At 34.5% G+C, this 20,142-nt stretch overlaps 2 protein-coding genes across 3 annotated transcripts; one reads left to right on the plus strand and one right to left on the minus strand.

The window, feature by feature from the left end:
• The first annotated feature begins 1,081 nt into the window (after positions 1-1,081).
• LOC147298022 (haloacid dehalogenase-like hydrolase family protein) lies at positions 1,082-8,327 on the plus strand. 2 transcript variants are annotated; one of them, XM_086229392.1, is made up of 13 exons: positions 1,082-1,373; positions 1,962-2,098; positions 2,640-2,699; positions 3,303-3,398; positions 4,177-4,296; positions 4,752-4,841; positions 5,558-5,740; positions 5,997-6,152; positions 6,549-6,698; positions 6,771-6,872; positions 7,094-7,203; positions 7,327-7,445; positions 8,072-8,327. In XM_086229392.1, exons 1-13 carry the CDS (start codon positions 1,154-1,156, stop codon positions 8,161-8,163), a joined length of 1,635 nt encoding a protein of 544 aa, XP_086085518.1. In that variant the 5' UTR covers positions 1,082-1,153; the 3' UTR covers positions 8,164-8,327. The 2 variants fall into 2 exon arrangements, with proteins under 2 accessions (XP_086085518.1, XP_086085519.1); XM_086229393.1 differs by lacking the exon at positions 2,640-2,699 and having other exon boundaries at positions 1,083-1,373.
• A 2,167-nt stretch (positions 8,328-10,494) lies between these two features.
• Positions 10,495-11,932, minus strand: LOC147298023 (VQ motif-containing protein). Its single transcript, XM_086242176.1, has one exon. It carries the CDS (start codon positions 11,487-11,489, stop codon positions 10,686-10,688), a length of 804 nt encoding a protein of 267 aa, XP_086098302.1. The 5' UTR covers positions 11,490-11,932; the 3' UTR covers positions 10,495-10,685.
• Positions 11,933-20,142: the final 8,210 nt, after the last annotated feature.

A 20,142-nucleotide genomic window follows, 5' to 3' on the forward strand; every position in this document is an offset into this window, starting at 1 on the left:
GAATCAAATTCTATTGCGGAGCTAAGTAGGTGCAAGTCTATCAAACAAAGAAATGACAATCAATCCTTCAAGCAAAACTTTAGAAAAAAAAAAATTTATTTACGCCAGTCTTTGTAAATTCATATAAAAGATCTATTTATTTTTAAGTCAGTTTTTGTAAAAGATATAATTTTTTTTTTTACGCCGTATATAACCCTTATAGAGTTATACTTTATTTTGTTATTATGCAATATGTAAAGAGTTACACTTTATTTTGTTATGATACAAAAGTTACGCTTTATAATTTCTTAAAATTACACTTTGTTGAATGATGTTATATTATTTTAAGGTTTAGGTTTTATGACTTCATATTTAGGGTTTTAGGGCTTTAGTCCTAAATTTTAAAGACTATACCATAAACCCTAAACTCTCAAAAGAATTAAAAAAAATTAAACTAAAATTTGGGTATGCTTGAATACTTTATTTGAGAATGCTTGAATTTGAATAGTATTGAATGCTTCATACTTAATTTTTTTTTTAAAAAATTGTGGCTTAAAAATATATTTTGTGGCTTAGAAATAAATAAATTAAAAGTAAGGTTTATGACTAAAAAATGTTGTATGTTGTGGCTTATTAGTAAAGAACTCTTTGGTTAAAGCATATTTACATTGCACATTCACAAAATGAGTAATTTTTCAATGTGATTGTAATACTGTATTGTTACTACTTTTTTTTTTTTTTTTACTTAACACTATTAAAGAAAACTATATTGTCGACCTTGAAGCCAAACATCAATGAGGTAAAATTTGTTGTGAATTTCTTAAGCCGGACGTAAATGGTCTGCCTTTACCCTATCTTTTGAGTATGAACTGATACAAGACACTTTGTTACAAAAAAAATAATAATAAACTCGTTATAAATCTAATTCATGTTATAAGTTATAACACGTGAATTTAATAATACCATGGCACCTAAAAATCCCACAAAACAAACTTTGGCAACACAATTTCCTCGTTGCCCAATCACAGTCCACATTTCAGTCACCAGTTGGTAATACGATCATAGCTCTCTCTGAGGCTTTTAGATTTTCTATTTTTTATTCTTTGATACCGAAGCTTTGAAGGTGGCCTAGTTTTGAAGCTCAATCATACTTCTTTCTCTCTCTAGACCCGCAATGGCAGCAGCAGCAGCAGTGAACGGAGTGAAACTCGGTACGACATCGCAGGCCTACTTAGAAAGCAGAGCAGTGAGCGACACCAAGGTTCTGATATCAGACCTGTGCCGCCAGTTCTACAATCTTGGATGGGTCTCAGGAACTGGTGGTAGCATCACAATCAAAGTCCACGATGACTCTATTCCTAAGCCTCAGCAACTCGTAGTCATGTCTCCCTCTGGTATTTCTTGTAGCTCCTCTTCTGGGTATACATGGTTTTTTTCAATTTGTTATTTGTGCTGTTTCTTATGTGTTTTTATTTCTGTATATGCTAATTATAAGCTGAAGTTTGTGTTTTCGTGTGTTATTTTGGTTGTTTGCTTTCTGGGCATTTGTTATTTATGCTAAATGTTGAGTCTTTATGGCTCTTCTGTGTTGTTTGGTATCTAGGTTCGTATTATTATAATTAAATTATGTAATTATGTCTTTTTATGTTATTTTCTGTTTTTTAATATCTGGGTTTTGTCATATGAGCTCAATCTTGAATCTTGCATCTGTTTTGGAAAGTTTGTAGGCAAGCACAAGTGGGTGTTTGACCATGCTTTGCTATGTACGTGTTAATTCACTTGTTTGTTTTTGGATTTACATCTTTCAAGCTTAAGCTTAAGTGTTCTTTGTTTTATGGTTTTTTTTCCATGCTAAAAATTGAGTTTCTCTATTCTTCCATATTCTGTTTGAACTTTGGGTATATTTTTAATGCGTATACTATGTTGTTCCTGGGGTAATGAATATTTGGGCTCAACTTTTCGTGTGTTTGTAATGTGGGTAGGCGTTCAGAAAGAGAGAATGTTACCAGAGGACATGTATGTATTATCTCCAAATGGGTCTTTCGTGTCTTCTCCATCTCCGAAGCCATACCCGCACAAGCCTCCGAAGTGTTCTGATTGTGGTCCACTTTTTATGAAGGTATCAGTTCGTTTTGCTTCTTCTAAATAGTATAAAATTAGCTCTGACATTCTTTGATTTTGATAAATCAGAGAGAATTTTGTAAACTTTTAAATGACTTATCTGGTCCAGTTTTGTAAATTTCCTGTTGGGTCCGTGTCTGATTATGTGATTCGGACAATAATAAAAGCTTCTGAGATTAGTTATACTATATTTTTTGTGGCAAGTATCGGTAATAACACTGTTGACACAATGGGAGTGATACTCTTAACTCATAACTCTTTGGTGGTTATGGTATTTTCTTTACATCTTCAGTTTCCCTGTTTTTATTCGCTAAGAAGAAGAAGATAATATAATAAAATTTAAAATTATAGCTTTGCCAAAGCAAATGGTTGTTGTAGGCTAAGCTAGGTGGATTTTGTGATTCCTAACTGCCCCAAATATTGAAAATCATAAAAACAAAACTCTGTGTATATATATTATCTTTTCCAAAATTCCATTAGCAACCAAAATATTCACTCTTGAAGATTTTGATTGCTTATGACTATTGGATCCCTATCAGAATATTGCCAAGAGGCGATTGATTTTGCGGGGAAAAAGGTCAAGGAATCTCAATTACAAGGTACAATGCTGCACAATTTGAAACATACATGATTTTGGATGTAAGGGTCATGAAAACACACCTGAATCATGTCAATTGTGGTAGAAGTGTGAAACTTAGTTATTGGTTGAAATTTGACAGCTTCTTATCCAATAGAAAAGGAAGAAAAAGGAGTCCTAGTTTGAAGGTTGAAACAATGTAAATGTAAATCTTTCACAACTTACATTGACAACTGAGAACAGGGTAGCTTAGATGTGAGCTGTCATTACTATTAGCCATTTCTCTTTGCTTACATTATTTATCCATTGGGTTATTGTGCAATGTTCCATGTTAAGTGCTGATGTTCTTTCTTCTAAGTAATCAGTTCTTCATTTTGTTTGTTAGTTTTGGATATCATTTCAAACTAATGTTGAACTTTACATGTGGAGGTTTGACTAAACATTGTTTTAACCTTGTAATTTGATCCACTGATCCTGTGTCTATGTGTTTTCTGATTCCATGTTATAGCATGACTTGTTTGTGGATGTTGTGGTTCATGGCATTCTCACCATTGGTTTAATTTTTGGAAAAGGCTGACCTCTCTTTTGAAAAGCTCAGTTCACATTTATTTCTCTTGTTCTTCAGGCATATGAGATGCGTAATGCTGGAGCTGTTATTCATAGTCATGGGATAGAATCTTGTCTTGTAACAATGATCAATCCATTATCAAAAGAATTCCGAGTAAGCTTTATTACTGGCCTCCATTAGTGAGGATAAAAAAATGTTAATAAATTCTAACATGCACGCACATACACACAGAAACCTGTGTTTTTTTTACTGTTGATATATTTGTTTCCTCTGTTTTATGTTTGTCTCCCTTTGTGTAAATAGTTGGATATGTCTTCAATGTATTGACTCCCTCTTTCAACCCTCTTTCAAGGTCTTTTGGATAATTAATGAACTTTGTATCCTTTAGTAGAGATATGTAGCTTGAAACTTTGTAGTAATATGATAGGAAATCCAGAACCAGTATGCTTTTGCTTGTGCAATAGTTTGATATTGTTGTGCATAGAGTAAAATGAAGATTATAGCAGAGTATGGGTTTTAGAAAATTGGGTAATTGTTCAGTGCACAATATCTAGCTTGAGAATGGGAGTCAATGAGGGAGGAAGAAACTGGAAATGTCACAGAAATTTCTATTCATATCATAAAATGGAACATCAAGCAGAAGACAATCTCAAGCGACTAACTAAAGGAGCGGTGATGAATTGGGGTATTGTTTAGAAGAACATATGCAAAACAATAGCAGTAAAACTCTGAAAAAGCATCATGATGTTAGAGTGCCGAGTGATAACTCAGTTACTGTGATATGGACTGTTCCCATGCTGTCGAAACTCAATACATATATTTAATTTGGGGTGGGGGTGGGGTTTTTCTATTTATGTAGTTAATCCTGCCTACTTTTACTGGTTGTCTGTTTTAATATTTTGCTTTCTTTTTGTGGTTTACAAATTTGCAGATCACTCATATGGAAATGATCAAAGGAATCCAAGGGCATGGTTATTATGATGAACTTGTGGTCCCAATAATAGAAAACACTGCCTATGAATATGAGCTCACGGCGTCTCTTGCCAAAGCTGTATGTTCATGCTATGAACTTAATTAGCGTGTAGCCATTCTATCAACTTTTAATGTTGATCTTAGATTGCATATGATGCTGTAAGAGAAAAAAGAAATCAATATCCGGATGGACTAGATCCCAGTAACAATATGATTGCATTAGTTCATACATGGCACAGATGTGTACTTAATCCCCTGTGTCATGTCGTTTTATTAATTATGCTGATGGATTTTTTTTTTTTTTTTTTTCAAGTCATTGCTTGATTATTATTAGACAAAAATCGATATTGAACTTAGAATTTCTTATGTTCATCAGTAGTAGGACATATTTCCACCCATGGAAAACCCAGGATAGTTCTTCTGGACCTTATGAATGCCTTCTCTAGAAGTAGGTTAAGATCTCCAGGTTTTACATTCTGTTTTTTCGTTTATAGTGTGCCTCAGACTAGTCTTGCTTTTCTTCATGTTTTATAGATTGAAGCCTACCCAAAAACAACAGCTGTGCTGGTTCGTAACCATGGCGTCTATATATGGGGAGACTCATGGATCAGTGCTAAGACTCAGGTGCGTATCTTAGGGGATAATTGTACGTATAGTAGTATGTGATGATTATAAATGCGGAATCTTAGTTGGTCAGTGTAATTATTGAAGATAAAATCTCTTGCTTCTTACCAACTAGATATTGGTCTAGTGATATTTCTCCACTTTTTTGGAGGAGGTCCCAATTTCAGATCCCCCTACCCCAGTTTATTTAAAAAAAAAAAAAAAAAAAAAAAAAGAATCACTTGCTTCTTTCTTGCATTAGAAATTGGCTTTTTGTGTGCTGTATCATATTTTTTGTGCATGCTAGTTACTGAAAGTGGCATGCTTATGTCAATTGTCCATAAGTAGCAACATTGTGAATCTCAATTGCATCTCAAGAGCATAAACTTGGTAATAGAAACTAAAGCCACAACATTGCATGTTTCTTCTCTCTTCAAGCATGGATAGGTTTTTCCAAAGAAAGAAAAAAATGGAAAATAGGAAAATAGGAAAATAGGAAAAAAGAAAAAGAAAAGTCGTGAGTCTTGTGACTATGTAGAGTCCTAAGCTTTCTACCTATATATATTGGTCTAAAAGTATTGACCTGGAATTATGGAGCCTTGTCAGACCAAAAAGAAAAAGAATGATGGAGCCTTTTATATGCTTTTAGTGATTTCAAAGTTCATTCTACATGTTTTCTACTAAATTCTGAATATTTTTTTCATCTTTTTTTTTTTTTTTTTTTTTTTTTTTTTCAGGCTGAATGCTATCACTATCTCTTTGATGCTGCTATCAAACTTAATCAGTTGGGTTTGGACTGGTCTACTCCAATCCATGGCCCTATACATAATGTCAAAGGAGTTTTAGGAAGTGGCATGCAGAGAAACATATCCGCGAAGGCTGGGACTGCGGATTCAGATAATAAATCTAAGGCATTGCCAGTGAGTTTAAATTGTTTGTTTCTCAGGGTTCTAAACTCTTATCTAAATTTTTTTCCTTTCAGTTAATTGGAAACGTCAGGGATCTGGAGTCATCCTTAATTTTCAATTTTTTCAATTTTTATTTGATAGTGTTTTTGTGTTTTAGTGCAGATATTGCCTTTTGGTTGTGGCATTTGACAGTTAGCATTTTTATGGTTTATAGTATAGAAAATTGCATTCATTCTTCCTTTTCTTTATGTATTTTTTTTTTCTGTAGCGCTGCATTGTTCTTGACATTGAGGGAACTACTACTCCAATATCATTTGTGACTGATGTTCTCTTTCCATATGCCCGCAACAATGTTGGGAGGCATTTTTCTGCAACATATGACACTGAAGAAACTCAAGATGACATAAAGTTGTTGCGCTTCCAGGTAAGATTTTTGTTCTGATTTGTTGACAATACACCTCTATAACCACATTAGTTTACAGCTGTTAAGTAGTGCACCACATAATGCGTGAATATATAGGAACAACTCATCAATAGTCAGTAAGAAACTATCTGTGGAACTTCAGTTGATGAAAGAATGTTTTGTTTTTTTATGTGAATTTAATTAATTTTGAAGTGAGCAAACCAGAGTTAATCTTACTAATCCCTGCTAGAAGTTAAAACTGGAAGCATTTAGCACTGAGTTGGACAACTCTGGGCTTAGGATAGCATTTCAGTTATTTAAAGAGTTAAATTTTTATGCACATACAAAATTTTGAGAACTAAGCTTGACACCTTGAAATGATAGTTAAAACTTAAAAGTCCTACATCCTTATTGTAGGTTCAAGATGACCTGGAAAAAGGTGTTGTTGGTGCTGTTCCCATCCCCTCTGATGATGAAGGGAAAGACGAGGTTATTGCAGCTTTGGTTGCTAATGTTGAATCGATGATAAAAGCTGATAGGAAGATCACTGCCTTGAAACAATTGCAAGTAAGCAATTTTGGATACTTAGAAGGAATTTGTTGCATTTCTTTGGGATGTAGCTGACTTCTAGCTATGCAGGGTCATATATGGCGAACTGGATTTGAAAATAATGAATTAGAGGGAGTAGTTTTTGAGGATGTTCCAGAAGCTCTTGTGAAATGGAATGATTTAGATATAAAGGTAACGATCCTAATTTCAATTTGTTTGTCATATAAATTTGAATCGCTGAGGATGGTATGTGCATAGCATGGTCAAATTTTAGCTCATGGGGTGCTAAAGCATTTGTTTCCAATTTCTTTGGTTCATACTTTATCCAGCAAAACTAGATTTAATTCCTTGATGCAGTTGATGTTTGATTTCTTGAAGACATACTTTCACTGTTGACATATTTTGTGTGGCAGGTGTACATATACTCTAGTGGTAGCAGGTTGGCACAGAGGCTTATATTTGGTAACTCAAACTATGGGGACCTAAGAAAATATTTGTCTGGATTTTTTGACACCACAGTGGGGTACATAGAAAACTCAGAATCCTTTTCTGCTTTAAAATTTTATTTTTACTTGCATTATTGTTTATCAGCTTCAAGCTCTCCTAATTCACTTCAAGCTATCTAAAATATCTCTCTCTCTCTCAGGAACAAAAGAGAAACTAGCAGTTATGCTCAGATCACGGAATCTCTTGGAGTTGATAAGCCATCAGAAGTTTTATTTATAACAGATGTCTTTCAAGAAGCTGTAGCTGCAAAGGCGGCAGGTAATAAGATGCCCATGGTTTTACCCCCTCCCCTCGTTTGTGTCATTGGCAACCCACACTAGAAATCTCTCCCCTACCACAATTTGGACTAGGACCTCCCCTACCACCAGTGTTCTGGATGGTGCCTTTGGGGACCTTATTATCCTTAAAATGAGAATATGAGCATGCTTGCAAATGCCATGGTATCATACTTACCATTTTAGAAAGTCTAGCAATGGCATCATTTCAACATTAGAAAGCCTGTTATCCTTTAGAAGGATAAATAATTTTGTGTTCTGAAGATATGAGAAAATCCAAAAGATGAGTACATTTTGTATTGTCTTTAAATGCCATCTAGAACACTATTCTTGACAAAATCCTTATCTGATTTCATTAAATCGGATAGTTTATCTTGCATCCAGAAATAGATAATAGGCTTAGTTTGGTCTCGGGAAATTCTGGTAGAAGATTGACCAAAATTTTCTATGCCTTCCTGTTCAATGTTGCTCCAACGTAAGGAAAAGAAGAAAGAAAGAAAGAAAGAAAGAAAGAAAGAAAGAAAGAAAGAAAGAGAGAAAGAAAACATTCACCTGCTATTTCGATTTTCTTTGACATTTGTTGTTTATGGTACCTTTTTCATGTTTCAGGATTGGAAGTGATTGTATCTATAAGACCAGGAAATGGACCTCTTCCAGAGAATCATGGGTTCAAGACAATCCATTCTTTCTTGGAAATCTGAATATGTGCTTGATGTAATCATGTAAAATGATAAGTATATACCATGAATAAATATATGAATAAAATATACTGGTTTTCTAGTTTTGGAACAAATAATTTGATTATGTTTGATGACTTCCTGCTCTATCAATGTGCATCACTGAGTGTTTTGGATTTTTCTTTTTATTTTCAGTTGTAGTATTGCTTGTTAAATCCCATTCACATAATTATGGTATGTAGCTGTCTAAGCAGTTAAAATCATCCATGCTACCAAATGGTGTCAGATTCTAATTGGTAGCTGTCTAAGCAGTTGGTCACTCTAATTATGTGCATAAATCCTACTAACTTGCAAGGTTGGTAATCTGGCATACAAAATTACAGGTATTGAATTAGGTATATCATATGAAGGAATTTCAGAGAAGGTACTAATGACATTGTCCCAATAATTGGGATGGAATCTCACTTTATCTGTTTATATTGTGCTTGTATCAGAAGCAATATCGTTTTTGCGTTGACAGTTAAAAAGAGAAAGCAGGAAACGACCTTAGTAATGGATATAAATACCCTGATGAATATTAAGATTTCAAATTTCCAATAAAATCCAAGACTGGTTGAACTGCCCAATAAAAGTAACAATCCTTCTCAAGCCAAAACTGGCACCAGTAGAAGATCTACTTGCATCAAGTTGCAAATAGATATTGGCGGTTTTTCAGTTCAAAGCAGCCACTTGTTGCCCAACAGTGTCCAGATACACACAATGACAGGTTGAAAGTTAAAAAAGGCAAAAGGGAAAGTCTTCACATTTTATCTGCTTTTGGTTATATGAATTTTGTACTATTTTCTCCTTTGGTTCTCATTGTCCTAACAAAGTCCCACTTTCTGTTTCTTTCCTTTCCTTTCCTGTGTCCGCATATTAAGAAAGCTGTTATTCTACAAGTCAAAGAAAGAAGTCTACATCACAATAAAACTGAATGGGGAAAACAAAACACAGAAAAAGAATGTTTCAGTGTGATCAGTTCCCTTCGAGTCCGTAAGGTTTTTCCTCAGTTACATATACTCTACTCCATAGTCTTTATCTTATCATCAAAGAATAAAAGATACCATACATATACTTTTCTTAATTTTCATGTAAATTGACATGAAAGTTGAGCTGTTCATCTACGTGTTAGAATGTACGTGGAGTGTATTGTCTTATATTTGAAATTATAATCTAGCATAATACAGCTTGGCTTATAAGAAGTTGGGCATCGCCACACCTTGCCAATTGATTTTGACCATTTTTGGGTTGTATGTAGTAGCAAGGTTCATATGAGAATAATGATTTCTCTATCCTTAGCAGCCATTAAATTAATATACCGAGTGCTAGATAAATAACAAAGAATTAAGAGGACCCCAAGTGAAAATTCTCTCATACTGTTCAACAAGCAGGTGGGTGAAAAATTAAACTGATTCTGACAATCTCCTCTATTTCTTCAACATATATATGAAAGAGAAAAATTAAGAGAGAAAGAGGGCCAGGAGAGTCAATAAATTAGGTTTAAATTATGTACTTCCCTCCCCAAAAATCAATAATATGAAGTACTACCTTGGACCTTGGTCTACATAATTATATATAGGACTATAGGAGTGTAGTGACTTAATTATTTTCAATTTTATTTATCAAAAAAGAAAAAAAAATGGAAAGATTATTTTGAATATCTAAGATCCATGACAAGTCCACACTATCCAACAATATAGAGGAGCAAGCACATGTAGTATATATTGCATTAGCTCAACATGAATTGCAACAGCTAGCTAGCTCACACGTACAACATGGCATGTACATATACCATATGATTAGGTGGAAGTTTCACATTTGGCCTCAGTGAATGGGAAATGTGGTCCTCAATGGGGGACCCTAGAACCCTTCAACAAGTTAAATCCCCCCACTCCTCTCAACTCCTCTCAATGTACCCAGTTTTGAGTAAATAGGATTCATTGCACATATATATTAGTAAACTTAAACACAAGAGTTTCTCATATTCTTGATTGTCCAACCACACCCTCATCTTTGAGAAGTCATCTCTCACCACACACACACACACACATACTGAGGAAAAAAAACAACATTTTTCTAATTCATGCAATTAAGTTGGCCAAATGAAATTCATATCCCAATTTCATGTATATCTGGAAACTTCCCTTAAAATCCATGAGAACCCATCAATGGAATATGAACAAACCAAAAGAATAAAAAAGAAAAAAAGAGATATATTATAAATCTGGAAATTTGATTTTCAAACTTCCTTTGGTGCTAAAGAAAAAAGAAAGATAACCACAAAAATTGGAAAATAAAAAAGAAAAGAAGAAGAAGAGGTTGAACATGCAAAGGCCTTTTACCATTTTTATGGAAGAGATGATGAAATTGTACAATTAAAACAAAGATCTGTACCTGTCAATGAAAACCATCCAAAACCCATTAATAATCATCTTCCTTATAATCAATCACTCGATCACTCACAGAGCTATTAAACCTTTCTCTCTCTCTCCCTCCCTTCATCTTCATCAAGAAGCTGACGACCCAGAAACTCTCGGTGAAGTGACCGGAAACAGAGGCAAGAGCCTTGGCTCGGGGTCTCTGGGAGTGTTAGTACTCGTTCTCGGAGATGGGTGCAAGTAAAACCCCTTCTCGGCGATGGCCCGGTCCTCCTCGGACGACGAGTTGCCCAACGTCGACGGCGACGACGACGACTTGTCGAACGGGTCGTCGTTCAACAATGGGGTGACCGGGCTGAGCGTGAGGGAAGGGAAGTCGAGCAAACTCGGAGACAAGATCTCGGCTGGGTGACGTGGCGAGAACCCAGAAGGCGATTGGTGGTGGTGGTGATGGTGATGAGCAAAATTGGGCATGAGGGTGTTGATCATGAGGCTGTTCTTGAGGTTGTTGCTCCTCCTCTCGTAGAGCTTGAAGCCTTGCTTCTTTGGCTGAGCTGTCTTGATGGGTGGGATGTTGAAGCTCTTGACCGTTGGATCTTGATGATGATGATGAGGATGGTGTTGTTGATGGTGGTGGTGATGGGCCTGAGGGGTGGTTGGTTTGGGGGTGGTTTGCTTGACAGTTTCAGAGGAGCCAGTGAGCATTTGGACTACATGTTTGAAGTTGAAGGTGTCAGCTTGGACAAAGGTGGTTGGGTAGGGGTTGGAGTCAGATCTGGGGGTCACTGCTTTTGGGGTGGTGGGAATTTGGACCCCTGAACTGGTGTTGTTGTTGTGGTTGTTGCTGCTGCACACAGTACTGTTTGTGTTTATGCCATTGCTTCTAGGTGAGGAGTCTATGGCAGTTTCTTGAGCCTTTGAGCTGTATTCCATTGGTGGGTCTTTTGTCACTACCACCGCTGCCGCTGCCACTGCCACTGCCACCTCCACCACAACCACCGCGGCCGAAACCAAACAGATCAGAAGAGTTTTTATGATATGGGTTTGGAACTAGGGATGGGATGGGATTTGGAAGAGTGAAAAACAAGGCTTTTGGGTTGTTGCTTGCTTATTTGCTATGTTTTGTTTTGTTGTGCCTTTTCTTTCTTCTCTCTCTATATCTATCTTTCTCTTTACTTGTTAGACTAGAGAGAGAGAGAGAGCTTTTGGGAATGGGGACTCTTGAGTTTGAGTTTTCCTATCTATCTATCTATGTAGCAAGCTAGTTTTCCCTACTAGTACTACTAACTTGATCGACCTTGAAATTGTTTGTTTGCTTTTTCGGTGGGTTTGGAGACTTGGAGTTGGGGTGTAAATTGGGTAGAGGGAAAATTGTGCCCCCAACGGTTTTGGGGATATATAAAAGGTGGGAGGTGATTGGTTGAATTAGGAATTTGAGGGCATCAGCATGTGTGTGCCACCAATGGCAAACTTATCAAAACATGTATTTCTGTGATGATATTTATTTTATAAAAAGGGCATTGACTTCAGAGCCCTGAGACTGCAGAGAGGACTCTTCTGTTGTGTTGTGTGTTTGTGTGTGTGCGGGCGTGATGCGATGGGATTGGAGATGATGATAGAAACATTTGATCAGATCAGAATACTCCCCCCCACACATACCATTCACTACTACATCACACGCCACCCATGGCGCGTACTTTCCAAATGCCAAATTTCTTCAAACACAAATAAAATTCTCATCATCACATAAATATTTTATTTGCATTCTCATTTTATCTCTTTATCCCTTCTTTATTTAAGTAAATTAGCAAAATTTTACAAAAAATTGTAAGTTTCACTCATAAATCTATGTAAAATATCTATTTATTTTTAAGCCATAATGAGTAGTTTAAAACTTTTTTTTTTTTTTTTCTAATGCTGTATAAAACCTTTATAGAGTTACACTTTATTTTATTATAATGCAATATGTAAAGAGTTATACTTTAATTTTTTATGATACAATATGTAAGAGTTACATTTTATAATTTTGTAGAATTACACTTTGTTGAATTATGTAGTACGTATTATTAATTTTAAGATTTAAGCATTTAGAGTTTAGGTTTTATGATTTCATATTTAGGGCTTTAACCCTAAATTCTAAAGAATAAACCATAAACCCTACCATTTCAAAAGAATTCAAACAAAATTAAATTAAAACTTGAGTATGCTTAAATACCTTATTTGGGTATGCTTGAGTTTGAATAGTATTGAATACTCAATACTTAATTTTTCTTGAATTGTGACTTGAAAATCTTTTTTGTGGCTTAAAAATAAATAGATTAGAAATTTGAGTTTAATTAGGAATAAAAAAGGTTGTATGTTGTGGCTTATTAATAAAGAACTCTTTTTATTTTTTTCTCTAAAAATATTTGAATTTGGAGGATATGATATAATTAAATTTTCATTCCAAGTCAAAGAATTTTTGTTTGTTTTTGTGTGTGTTTTTTTTCTCTATCTATCTACATAAGAATAAGAGAAATCTCAAAAAGGATTCTATTTTCTCTTCTTTCCTACATATAGGTCACTCATTAATATTTTTTTTATATAAAATTACCGAAAAGTGCTTAAATGCATATTGATGCAAACATACTGTCCATCGATTGACAATGTATTTTGAGTGTATGTTATTATTTTCCACGTGATTATTGGATATAACTGAGTAATAATTACAAATGTAAGTTAATAATAAGTCTTTGAGGCCTCCGATTTAGCCTTATATAAAAATGACAATTTATTTAAAGAGAAAAACTTAAGCTTTATCACGCAAGCCATTTTGTAACCTCAGCATCTTATTTATGATGTCAAAAGTAAGATTCCAAAATATAAAAATCTCAATAAAATACCTAAACTTGGCAACTTTAATGTTATTGTATGCCATTAACCCAAAAGGTAATAAAGAAATTTTCTTTTTCTATATAATTGTTGGTACATGAATCAGTTCGGTTCCACGATGAGAGCAATGGCTTTATATTCTAATTTTCATTCTCCAATCCAATTCTTAGTATGTTGTTCTTGTTCCCTACCCACATTAGCTTGTGGTTCTCATTTAGTTTACCCTTTAAAATATATATTTATATATATAGCCAAAGTAATAAGGGAATAAAGAGAATCAAATTCTACTTACAAGGGTTGGGAAGGAAGAGCAAGAAAAAGTGGAGGGACCAAAAGTCCATTATGAACATCTTCAGCTCAAAAAAAGAAAAAAGAAAATGTTTCCTAATGACAATCATTATTGTTTGGAATGTGGACTAGCTAGTCTTTAGTCTTTACTCTATGCCATTAATATCTACCATGTAAATATTGAACTTATTAGCTTAACTTGTGCTATATTTTTGGTATTAGAGTACGTAGGACATAGGAAGGTTGTATGTGTCTGAAGGGCTAATTGGATATTCCAATTGTAAAAGGGCCCAAATACATTGAATAGGTAAAAATAAAAAATAAAAGAGTAAATGAATTAATGAGTTTTGAGAATTTTTCCTTTTATATATATATATTAATAAAATTGAAACATGCCCGTATAATGGTAAAATTAATAAGTATTAATCATCAGGTAGGTCATGAAGGGATGGTTACCAATGAGCACATAACAGCAGTGTGGATTAAGTGGTCTTTCACTGTATAACAGGCACTGAAGTTATTATTGCTTGACCATGCTTTTTTTTTTTTTTTTCTTTTCTTTCTTTTCTGGCTCCGTATACTTATCTATCCCAATGTCAAAAGCTCATCAATGCATATAAGAATCAAAGTAGGCAAAGACAAAATAAAGGAGCTCATGTTGAATATAAGAGAAAGGGAACCCCTCATTATGAGGGGGAAAGGACATGAACCCTGTTCATTGAGATTAGGACAGCAATATTCATTCTAAATCTTGATCAGAAAGATTATAAGAATATTGAATTATTTTTTATGGTCTTTTTAGAAATGTGGATTTAACTCAAGTGGTGAGATCAAGTGCGTGCGGTAAGATAATGAGTTAGAATTTAAATAAGTTTGTGTTTAGTTTCATTTAACTGAAAAATTTTATGATTTTTTTTAGTTCAAAGGAAGTTTACCTAAACTCTAAGCAAAATGATAAGTTCAAAATTTAATTCTCTCTAATGTAACTAAATCATGTGAAGAAAATCAATTCTAAAGACATAATTTAAGATTTAATATCCAACAAGGTCATAATTAAAGGGAGAAAGCGTCTCATTAAAATATGTCATTTTACAAAGGTTTATAAATTTTTACTTTTAACTACCACCTAAAGACATTATTTAGCATATAAATGTGCTTTTTACTATTCTTGAATTCGGGGCTAGGAATGAATAATGTTGATGCAAATTACCGTAAGAGAGATGCAACAACTTAGAGATGGTGACCTGGCTGATCCGAAGTCTTGTTGGATGATGATGTGAGGTTTTCCTGCAAGAGAAACAAGATCAAAGGAGATGGACCGGTGTGGTACCAGCCAAACACGCTCCGATGATGAAGTCAGTGATGTGTGTTTAATGGTAGGTGAGGAAGAACGAAGGATAAACTTGGGAGAATGGGAAGAACAAGATAAATGTTCTGGGTTTATTCTCAGCAAGTCGGGTATGCTCTTGGGTGAGTGAGGGCTTTTTTTGTAAGTGTTTGTCTGGTGAGAAGTTGATAGATAGATCCCCCATTTTGCACATACAAGTTGGTATATATAGGCAAAGGAGATTGTGATGAGTAAGTTACCTGCGTGTGGTTGGCTGGTTGAGAAAGGTCCACGCGTTCGGCCGTGAACAGTGGCATGCACAGCTACCCGCCTGTTTTGCATTCAATGCTGCATTGAATGCAAGTATGGAAGACTCAGGTGAACTGCCTCAGTAGTCATGAATGTAGGCTGGGTTGTATCTTTTGTCAGAAGACCTTTGTCAGATGCATTTAAGTGTGGCGGTTCATCCCAACGTGATCTTCTTTGGAATGGCGGCGGGGAGCCGAGCTGACCCGAACACATGTTCTTATGTGTATACATGAAGCCCATGTGTGATCGGATCGGACACGGGATTCCTGACCGAACCGATCCAGTAGATAGGGGTCTTTCAGAGCCATAACTGGCTGACGCTAGACTCGAGACGAGGTTCCTTCCGCGCCGAGCCAAGCCGAACCGGGATGACCGTGGAAAGATGAACACTCAATCCCTTGGAAGATCATCGGTTCGGCTCGGACCGGGCATGGAGGACTCGGCATTGAGACCCTATCTGAGCTGCCAGAGGAAGTGCCGAGCTGTGATGAGGTGGAGGTCAAAGTCTGACCACTGAGAAGTCAAATACTGAAGTTGGGTCTGACCAGCCACGTGTCCAGCCCTGATTGGCTGTTGGATCAGTGTGGGTTTATCCACAAACAAATAATACATATTGCAGCTGCCAGCATATGCCTAATTAACAACTCAAAATGTTTTGGCCAAACCCATTTTTTCAAGTTCACCATAAATTGAGTTCAACAAAGTAGAGCTGCAAAAATTAAACTAATGGGTTCAATAGGCCTATATAATACTAAACTAACCAAGAAAACAAAATATTAATTTTTCTTCTTTTCTTTTGTGACCTCCTACAACATTTCACAACATGAATTAATCTTTTCATGATGTTGTGGTATGCTTGTTTAACTTATATTGGTGGAATCCCTAATTAATTAAGATCACTAATCTGACTGCAAAGCACATATATAGGTTTAGATAATAATAATAATAAGCATAGGTTGGCCGGCTTGACCAAGTGCATAAACAATGTGAATATTAGGTGGCGATTTTGGTACTTCTTATGCTGTGAAAGATGTGACAAAACAATTTAATTTGTTAGCAGCAGCCAGCAGCTTGATTTTGCTGACTTTGTAGGGTCCGCCAACATTGGTGGTCTTGTTACCTCACCGTCACAGCCGGTCCATGTTAATATATGCTTAGCCAGGTACATGCATTAACTTTATTCTATATAATTAATCCCAAACCAATTTTTAAACCCTCAAAAACCATTTTCAACTTTGCATCATGAGCTAGCTTAGTCTGTGGGGATCATATGATCGAGATGATGATGATGAGAGTCATGAGACTGGGGTACACTAAGAAATTGTCCACATTGAATATATTGCTTCAAATTGGAGACAGTCAAATGCCGGCATTTATTACAATGTTCTTGTTTGAAACTGCATCAGTCTGCTTACCATTTACTTAAGCCTTTTATTTTTAATTTTTTTAAGCAAAATTTTGGCCATAACCTTTTGTTTTGCAATGAATCACATTTCATTAAAAAATATTGTTTCTACATCTCAACTAATAAACAAAATAGCTCCTAACAGAGTACTGTTAATTTATTACCATATCATTATCTTATATCTTTTATGGAACAAGAACTTTTATTAATTAAGCTTAAATTATCGTATAATACCAAGCCCGGTAGTATATATAATCATATTTAATACATTAATTTTGAGAAGGGCAGAGGAAGGAAATGATCCAATACGTATTGTAGGTTGGTTATATGTATGTCTTATTGTAAAAGCTAGGTCATCAACAACAGAGTTTGCTTCGCAATACCTATGCCGTGTCATTTTCTATTAATAACTTACCTATCAGTCTATCAGCTCTCATTGTAGCTCATGCATGTTATTGGCCTCTGCAACTGTGCCCAACCTGGCCTCACTTCATTATCTTCTGGAGTTCATAATTCTTAACAATCTCCGACTCGGATAAAATCATTATCATATATAATCTTCAAGCACATATATATATACTTTTTAAAGACATTTCCATATGAGTTACTTCTTGAATTAAGAAGCTACGTACATTTTGTGTTGGAGTCCAACGCAACATATATGGTGGCTTTCAATTTTGCAATTGTCATACATTGTGCTATTCATCTATTCTAACATGGACTCTGATATCACTTCTTTAGAAAAAAGTTAAACTTACTCAACATGAAATCTTTTTCTAGACTTCACAATTTTTTAGAATCTTAATTTGTAATGCATCCCCTTCCATTAAGGGAAGCTTCCTCTAATGATATATTAAATAAGTACATTAATCCTAGATTAATAACTAGCCCATGGGTTATAGTATTACATCTCACTTCTTTTAAGAAACAACCAAAGTATCATAATTTTTTCTTGAAAAAAATATCTTTATATATTTGATTATTTAGTCATTAACAAAGTGGTATTCCATCTTTTAGGATAGGCCAAAAAGGTTTTGCGATCGAGAAGGCAAAACCACCCTTTACTGTAATCTAATAATTGTTTGATTCAAAGGAAAAAAGAGTATTAATTAGAATGAAATTTTATTTTCTTATGCTACTAGTTATTTATTTTATTTATTTTTTATCAACCAACATATATTAAATTGAATATGAATATTATATTTGTCATTCCTTTTAATAGAATCAATGGCAAAAGTTCCTTTGATATGTCGCAAAGATAGGTGAGAGACAAGTCAACATGAGGAATATAATACAAAGATAGTTGTCCAATTTAAGCAACACCCAAATGAATCCCTTTCGGCTGGTTGCCTGCTGGTTTGAAGTTATTATCACCATGACTTACACTTATTTATTCATATAAGCTATGAAATTGGCATCTTTTGGAGAGATTTTTTAGTGTAACTGATACATCGTCACGTGGTGTAAGCAGCATATGTGTTATAATATGGGTAGATGTTATTAATATTAGGGAGACTTAAAATCTAGTCCATTTTATGAGTCTTTCTTAGACTAATATCGGTAGTGATTTATGATTTTTAATTAAGTCCTTTTATTTTTCTTCTTTGATGGCTTTATGTTAGGTTTTAACTCCAACCAAAATCTTGGAGTTAAAACCTAACATGCAGCCTCTATAAAGCCCATTCTACACCCTAGGAGGGGAATTACCCTTCAAATCAAGGAAATACTTTATTATGAATTAAAAAGATTTTTTTATAAATTAAAAGGACTTTATTATGAATTAAAATAATTTTCTTATAAATTATTATGAATTAAAAGAATTTTCTTATAAATTTTAAAACACCTTCGGTCTCCATCTAAAAATTGTTTTTCCAAATGACCTAAGCCTAATTATCTCTTAATATTATATCATAGGAGAGATAAACATGTCATCTAACAATACCCTTACATGTTGGATTAGTTACACCAAATGACGGTGTATCACTTATATAGAAAAAATTCTCCATCCTTTGAATGCTAAATATAAAATAAATTTTTTGCCAATAATTCCTTGGTTTTTCTAAAAGTGTCGTTTGTGTCGACTGAGTAACAATTACAAAACGTCGAATTTAAAATAAAGGCGTTGGGGAAAAAATCTCCCTTGTTAGATTGCCTAATGCTTAATTAAGCCTCTTAATTTGTCCTCTTATGTAAATCTCCCTCAAACCAATTTCGCTGCATATATATAAATGATGGGCTAACAGCAATACATACATAATTGTGGGGCTTGTAGCTATATATAGTAGTGCATTTTATATTAACGTTCATGTCCAAAATTTTGACTCTTGTTCTAACTCTTCCCCGAATTAAAAATAAAAGAAGCAATGCATGTAGTATAAGAGAATGGATGGAATTAATTGTTGAAGAAAGCACGTAGAAAGTGTGGTGGTGGGTGAGTGTTTTGGTTGGACTTGAACATTTGGATTGAGAAGTGAGGGAGTAGTACCTTGACTAACACTTGGAATCTTCATTCTTTATTCTATAATCAATGAGAGAGAGAGAGAGAGAGAGAGAGAGAGAGAGAGAGAGAGAGAGAGAGAGAGAGAGAGAGAGAGAGAGAGAGAGAGAGAGAGATGTGCATGACCCACATGCTTCCTCGCATTGGTAATTTAATTGTTCTTTGGCAATGATAATAATAGGTCAGCCGCAGTCCTTATGGATAATATGGACACATATTTAAAAAAACTTGGATTTTTTAAATTTTTTTTCTTAAAAGTAAAAGAATTCTTCTATTTGGAGGAAAATCAAAATTTCCAACTTTATGATAAAAGAAAATTAATTTTTGGTTTTTCTTTTTTTAATTAGAACCAAATTTTTGACAAATTCTATTCATAATTCATTATCCCAATCTCCTCCACTATTTAAACGTGTGATAAGAGATATTCTTCAAGTCCCAAAGGTTCCTTTATGTATGCACGTGACTTTCCTAGATCATTGATATACTTGATGCATCTAACTATACATTTTTCATGAACCTAAAAGGTTGTTTGAATGTTTTTTAATGGACCAATTGAACTTCAAATACTTTATAATGGTCATTTATAATGATGGATCAAACTCTCTAGTAAAAAAAATGAGAGTATTGCAAAACCGTTTTGTATAAGAGAGAGTTTTGTATTTTGCATGAGATAACTTATTTATTTAACTTTCTATTTATTTATACAAAATTTTCAACACCTCACAAAGAGTCATTACTTCAGCAACATTATTGTTGGAAGATATATCCAACTGCTTACTGAGTCCTGCAAGCATTTACTATCAAAAAAATTTAAATCCCTGTTTGTCCAGCTCCTTGAGATTGAGAATACTTGCACCCTTACAATTGGTATCTAAGGATGAGAGTCATG

This window comes from Dryas octopetala, chromosome 1 (assembly GCF_963921425.1).
Source record: "Dryas octopetala chromosome 1, drDryOcto1.1, whole genome shotgun sequence".
NCBI lineage: Eukaryota > Viridiplantae > Streptophyta > Magnoliopsida > Rosales > Rosaceae > Dryas > Dryas octopetala.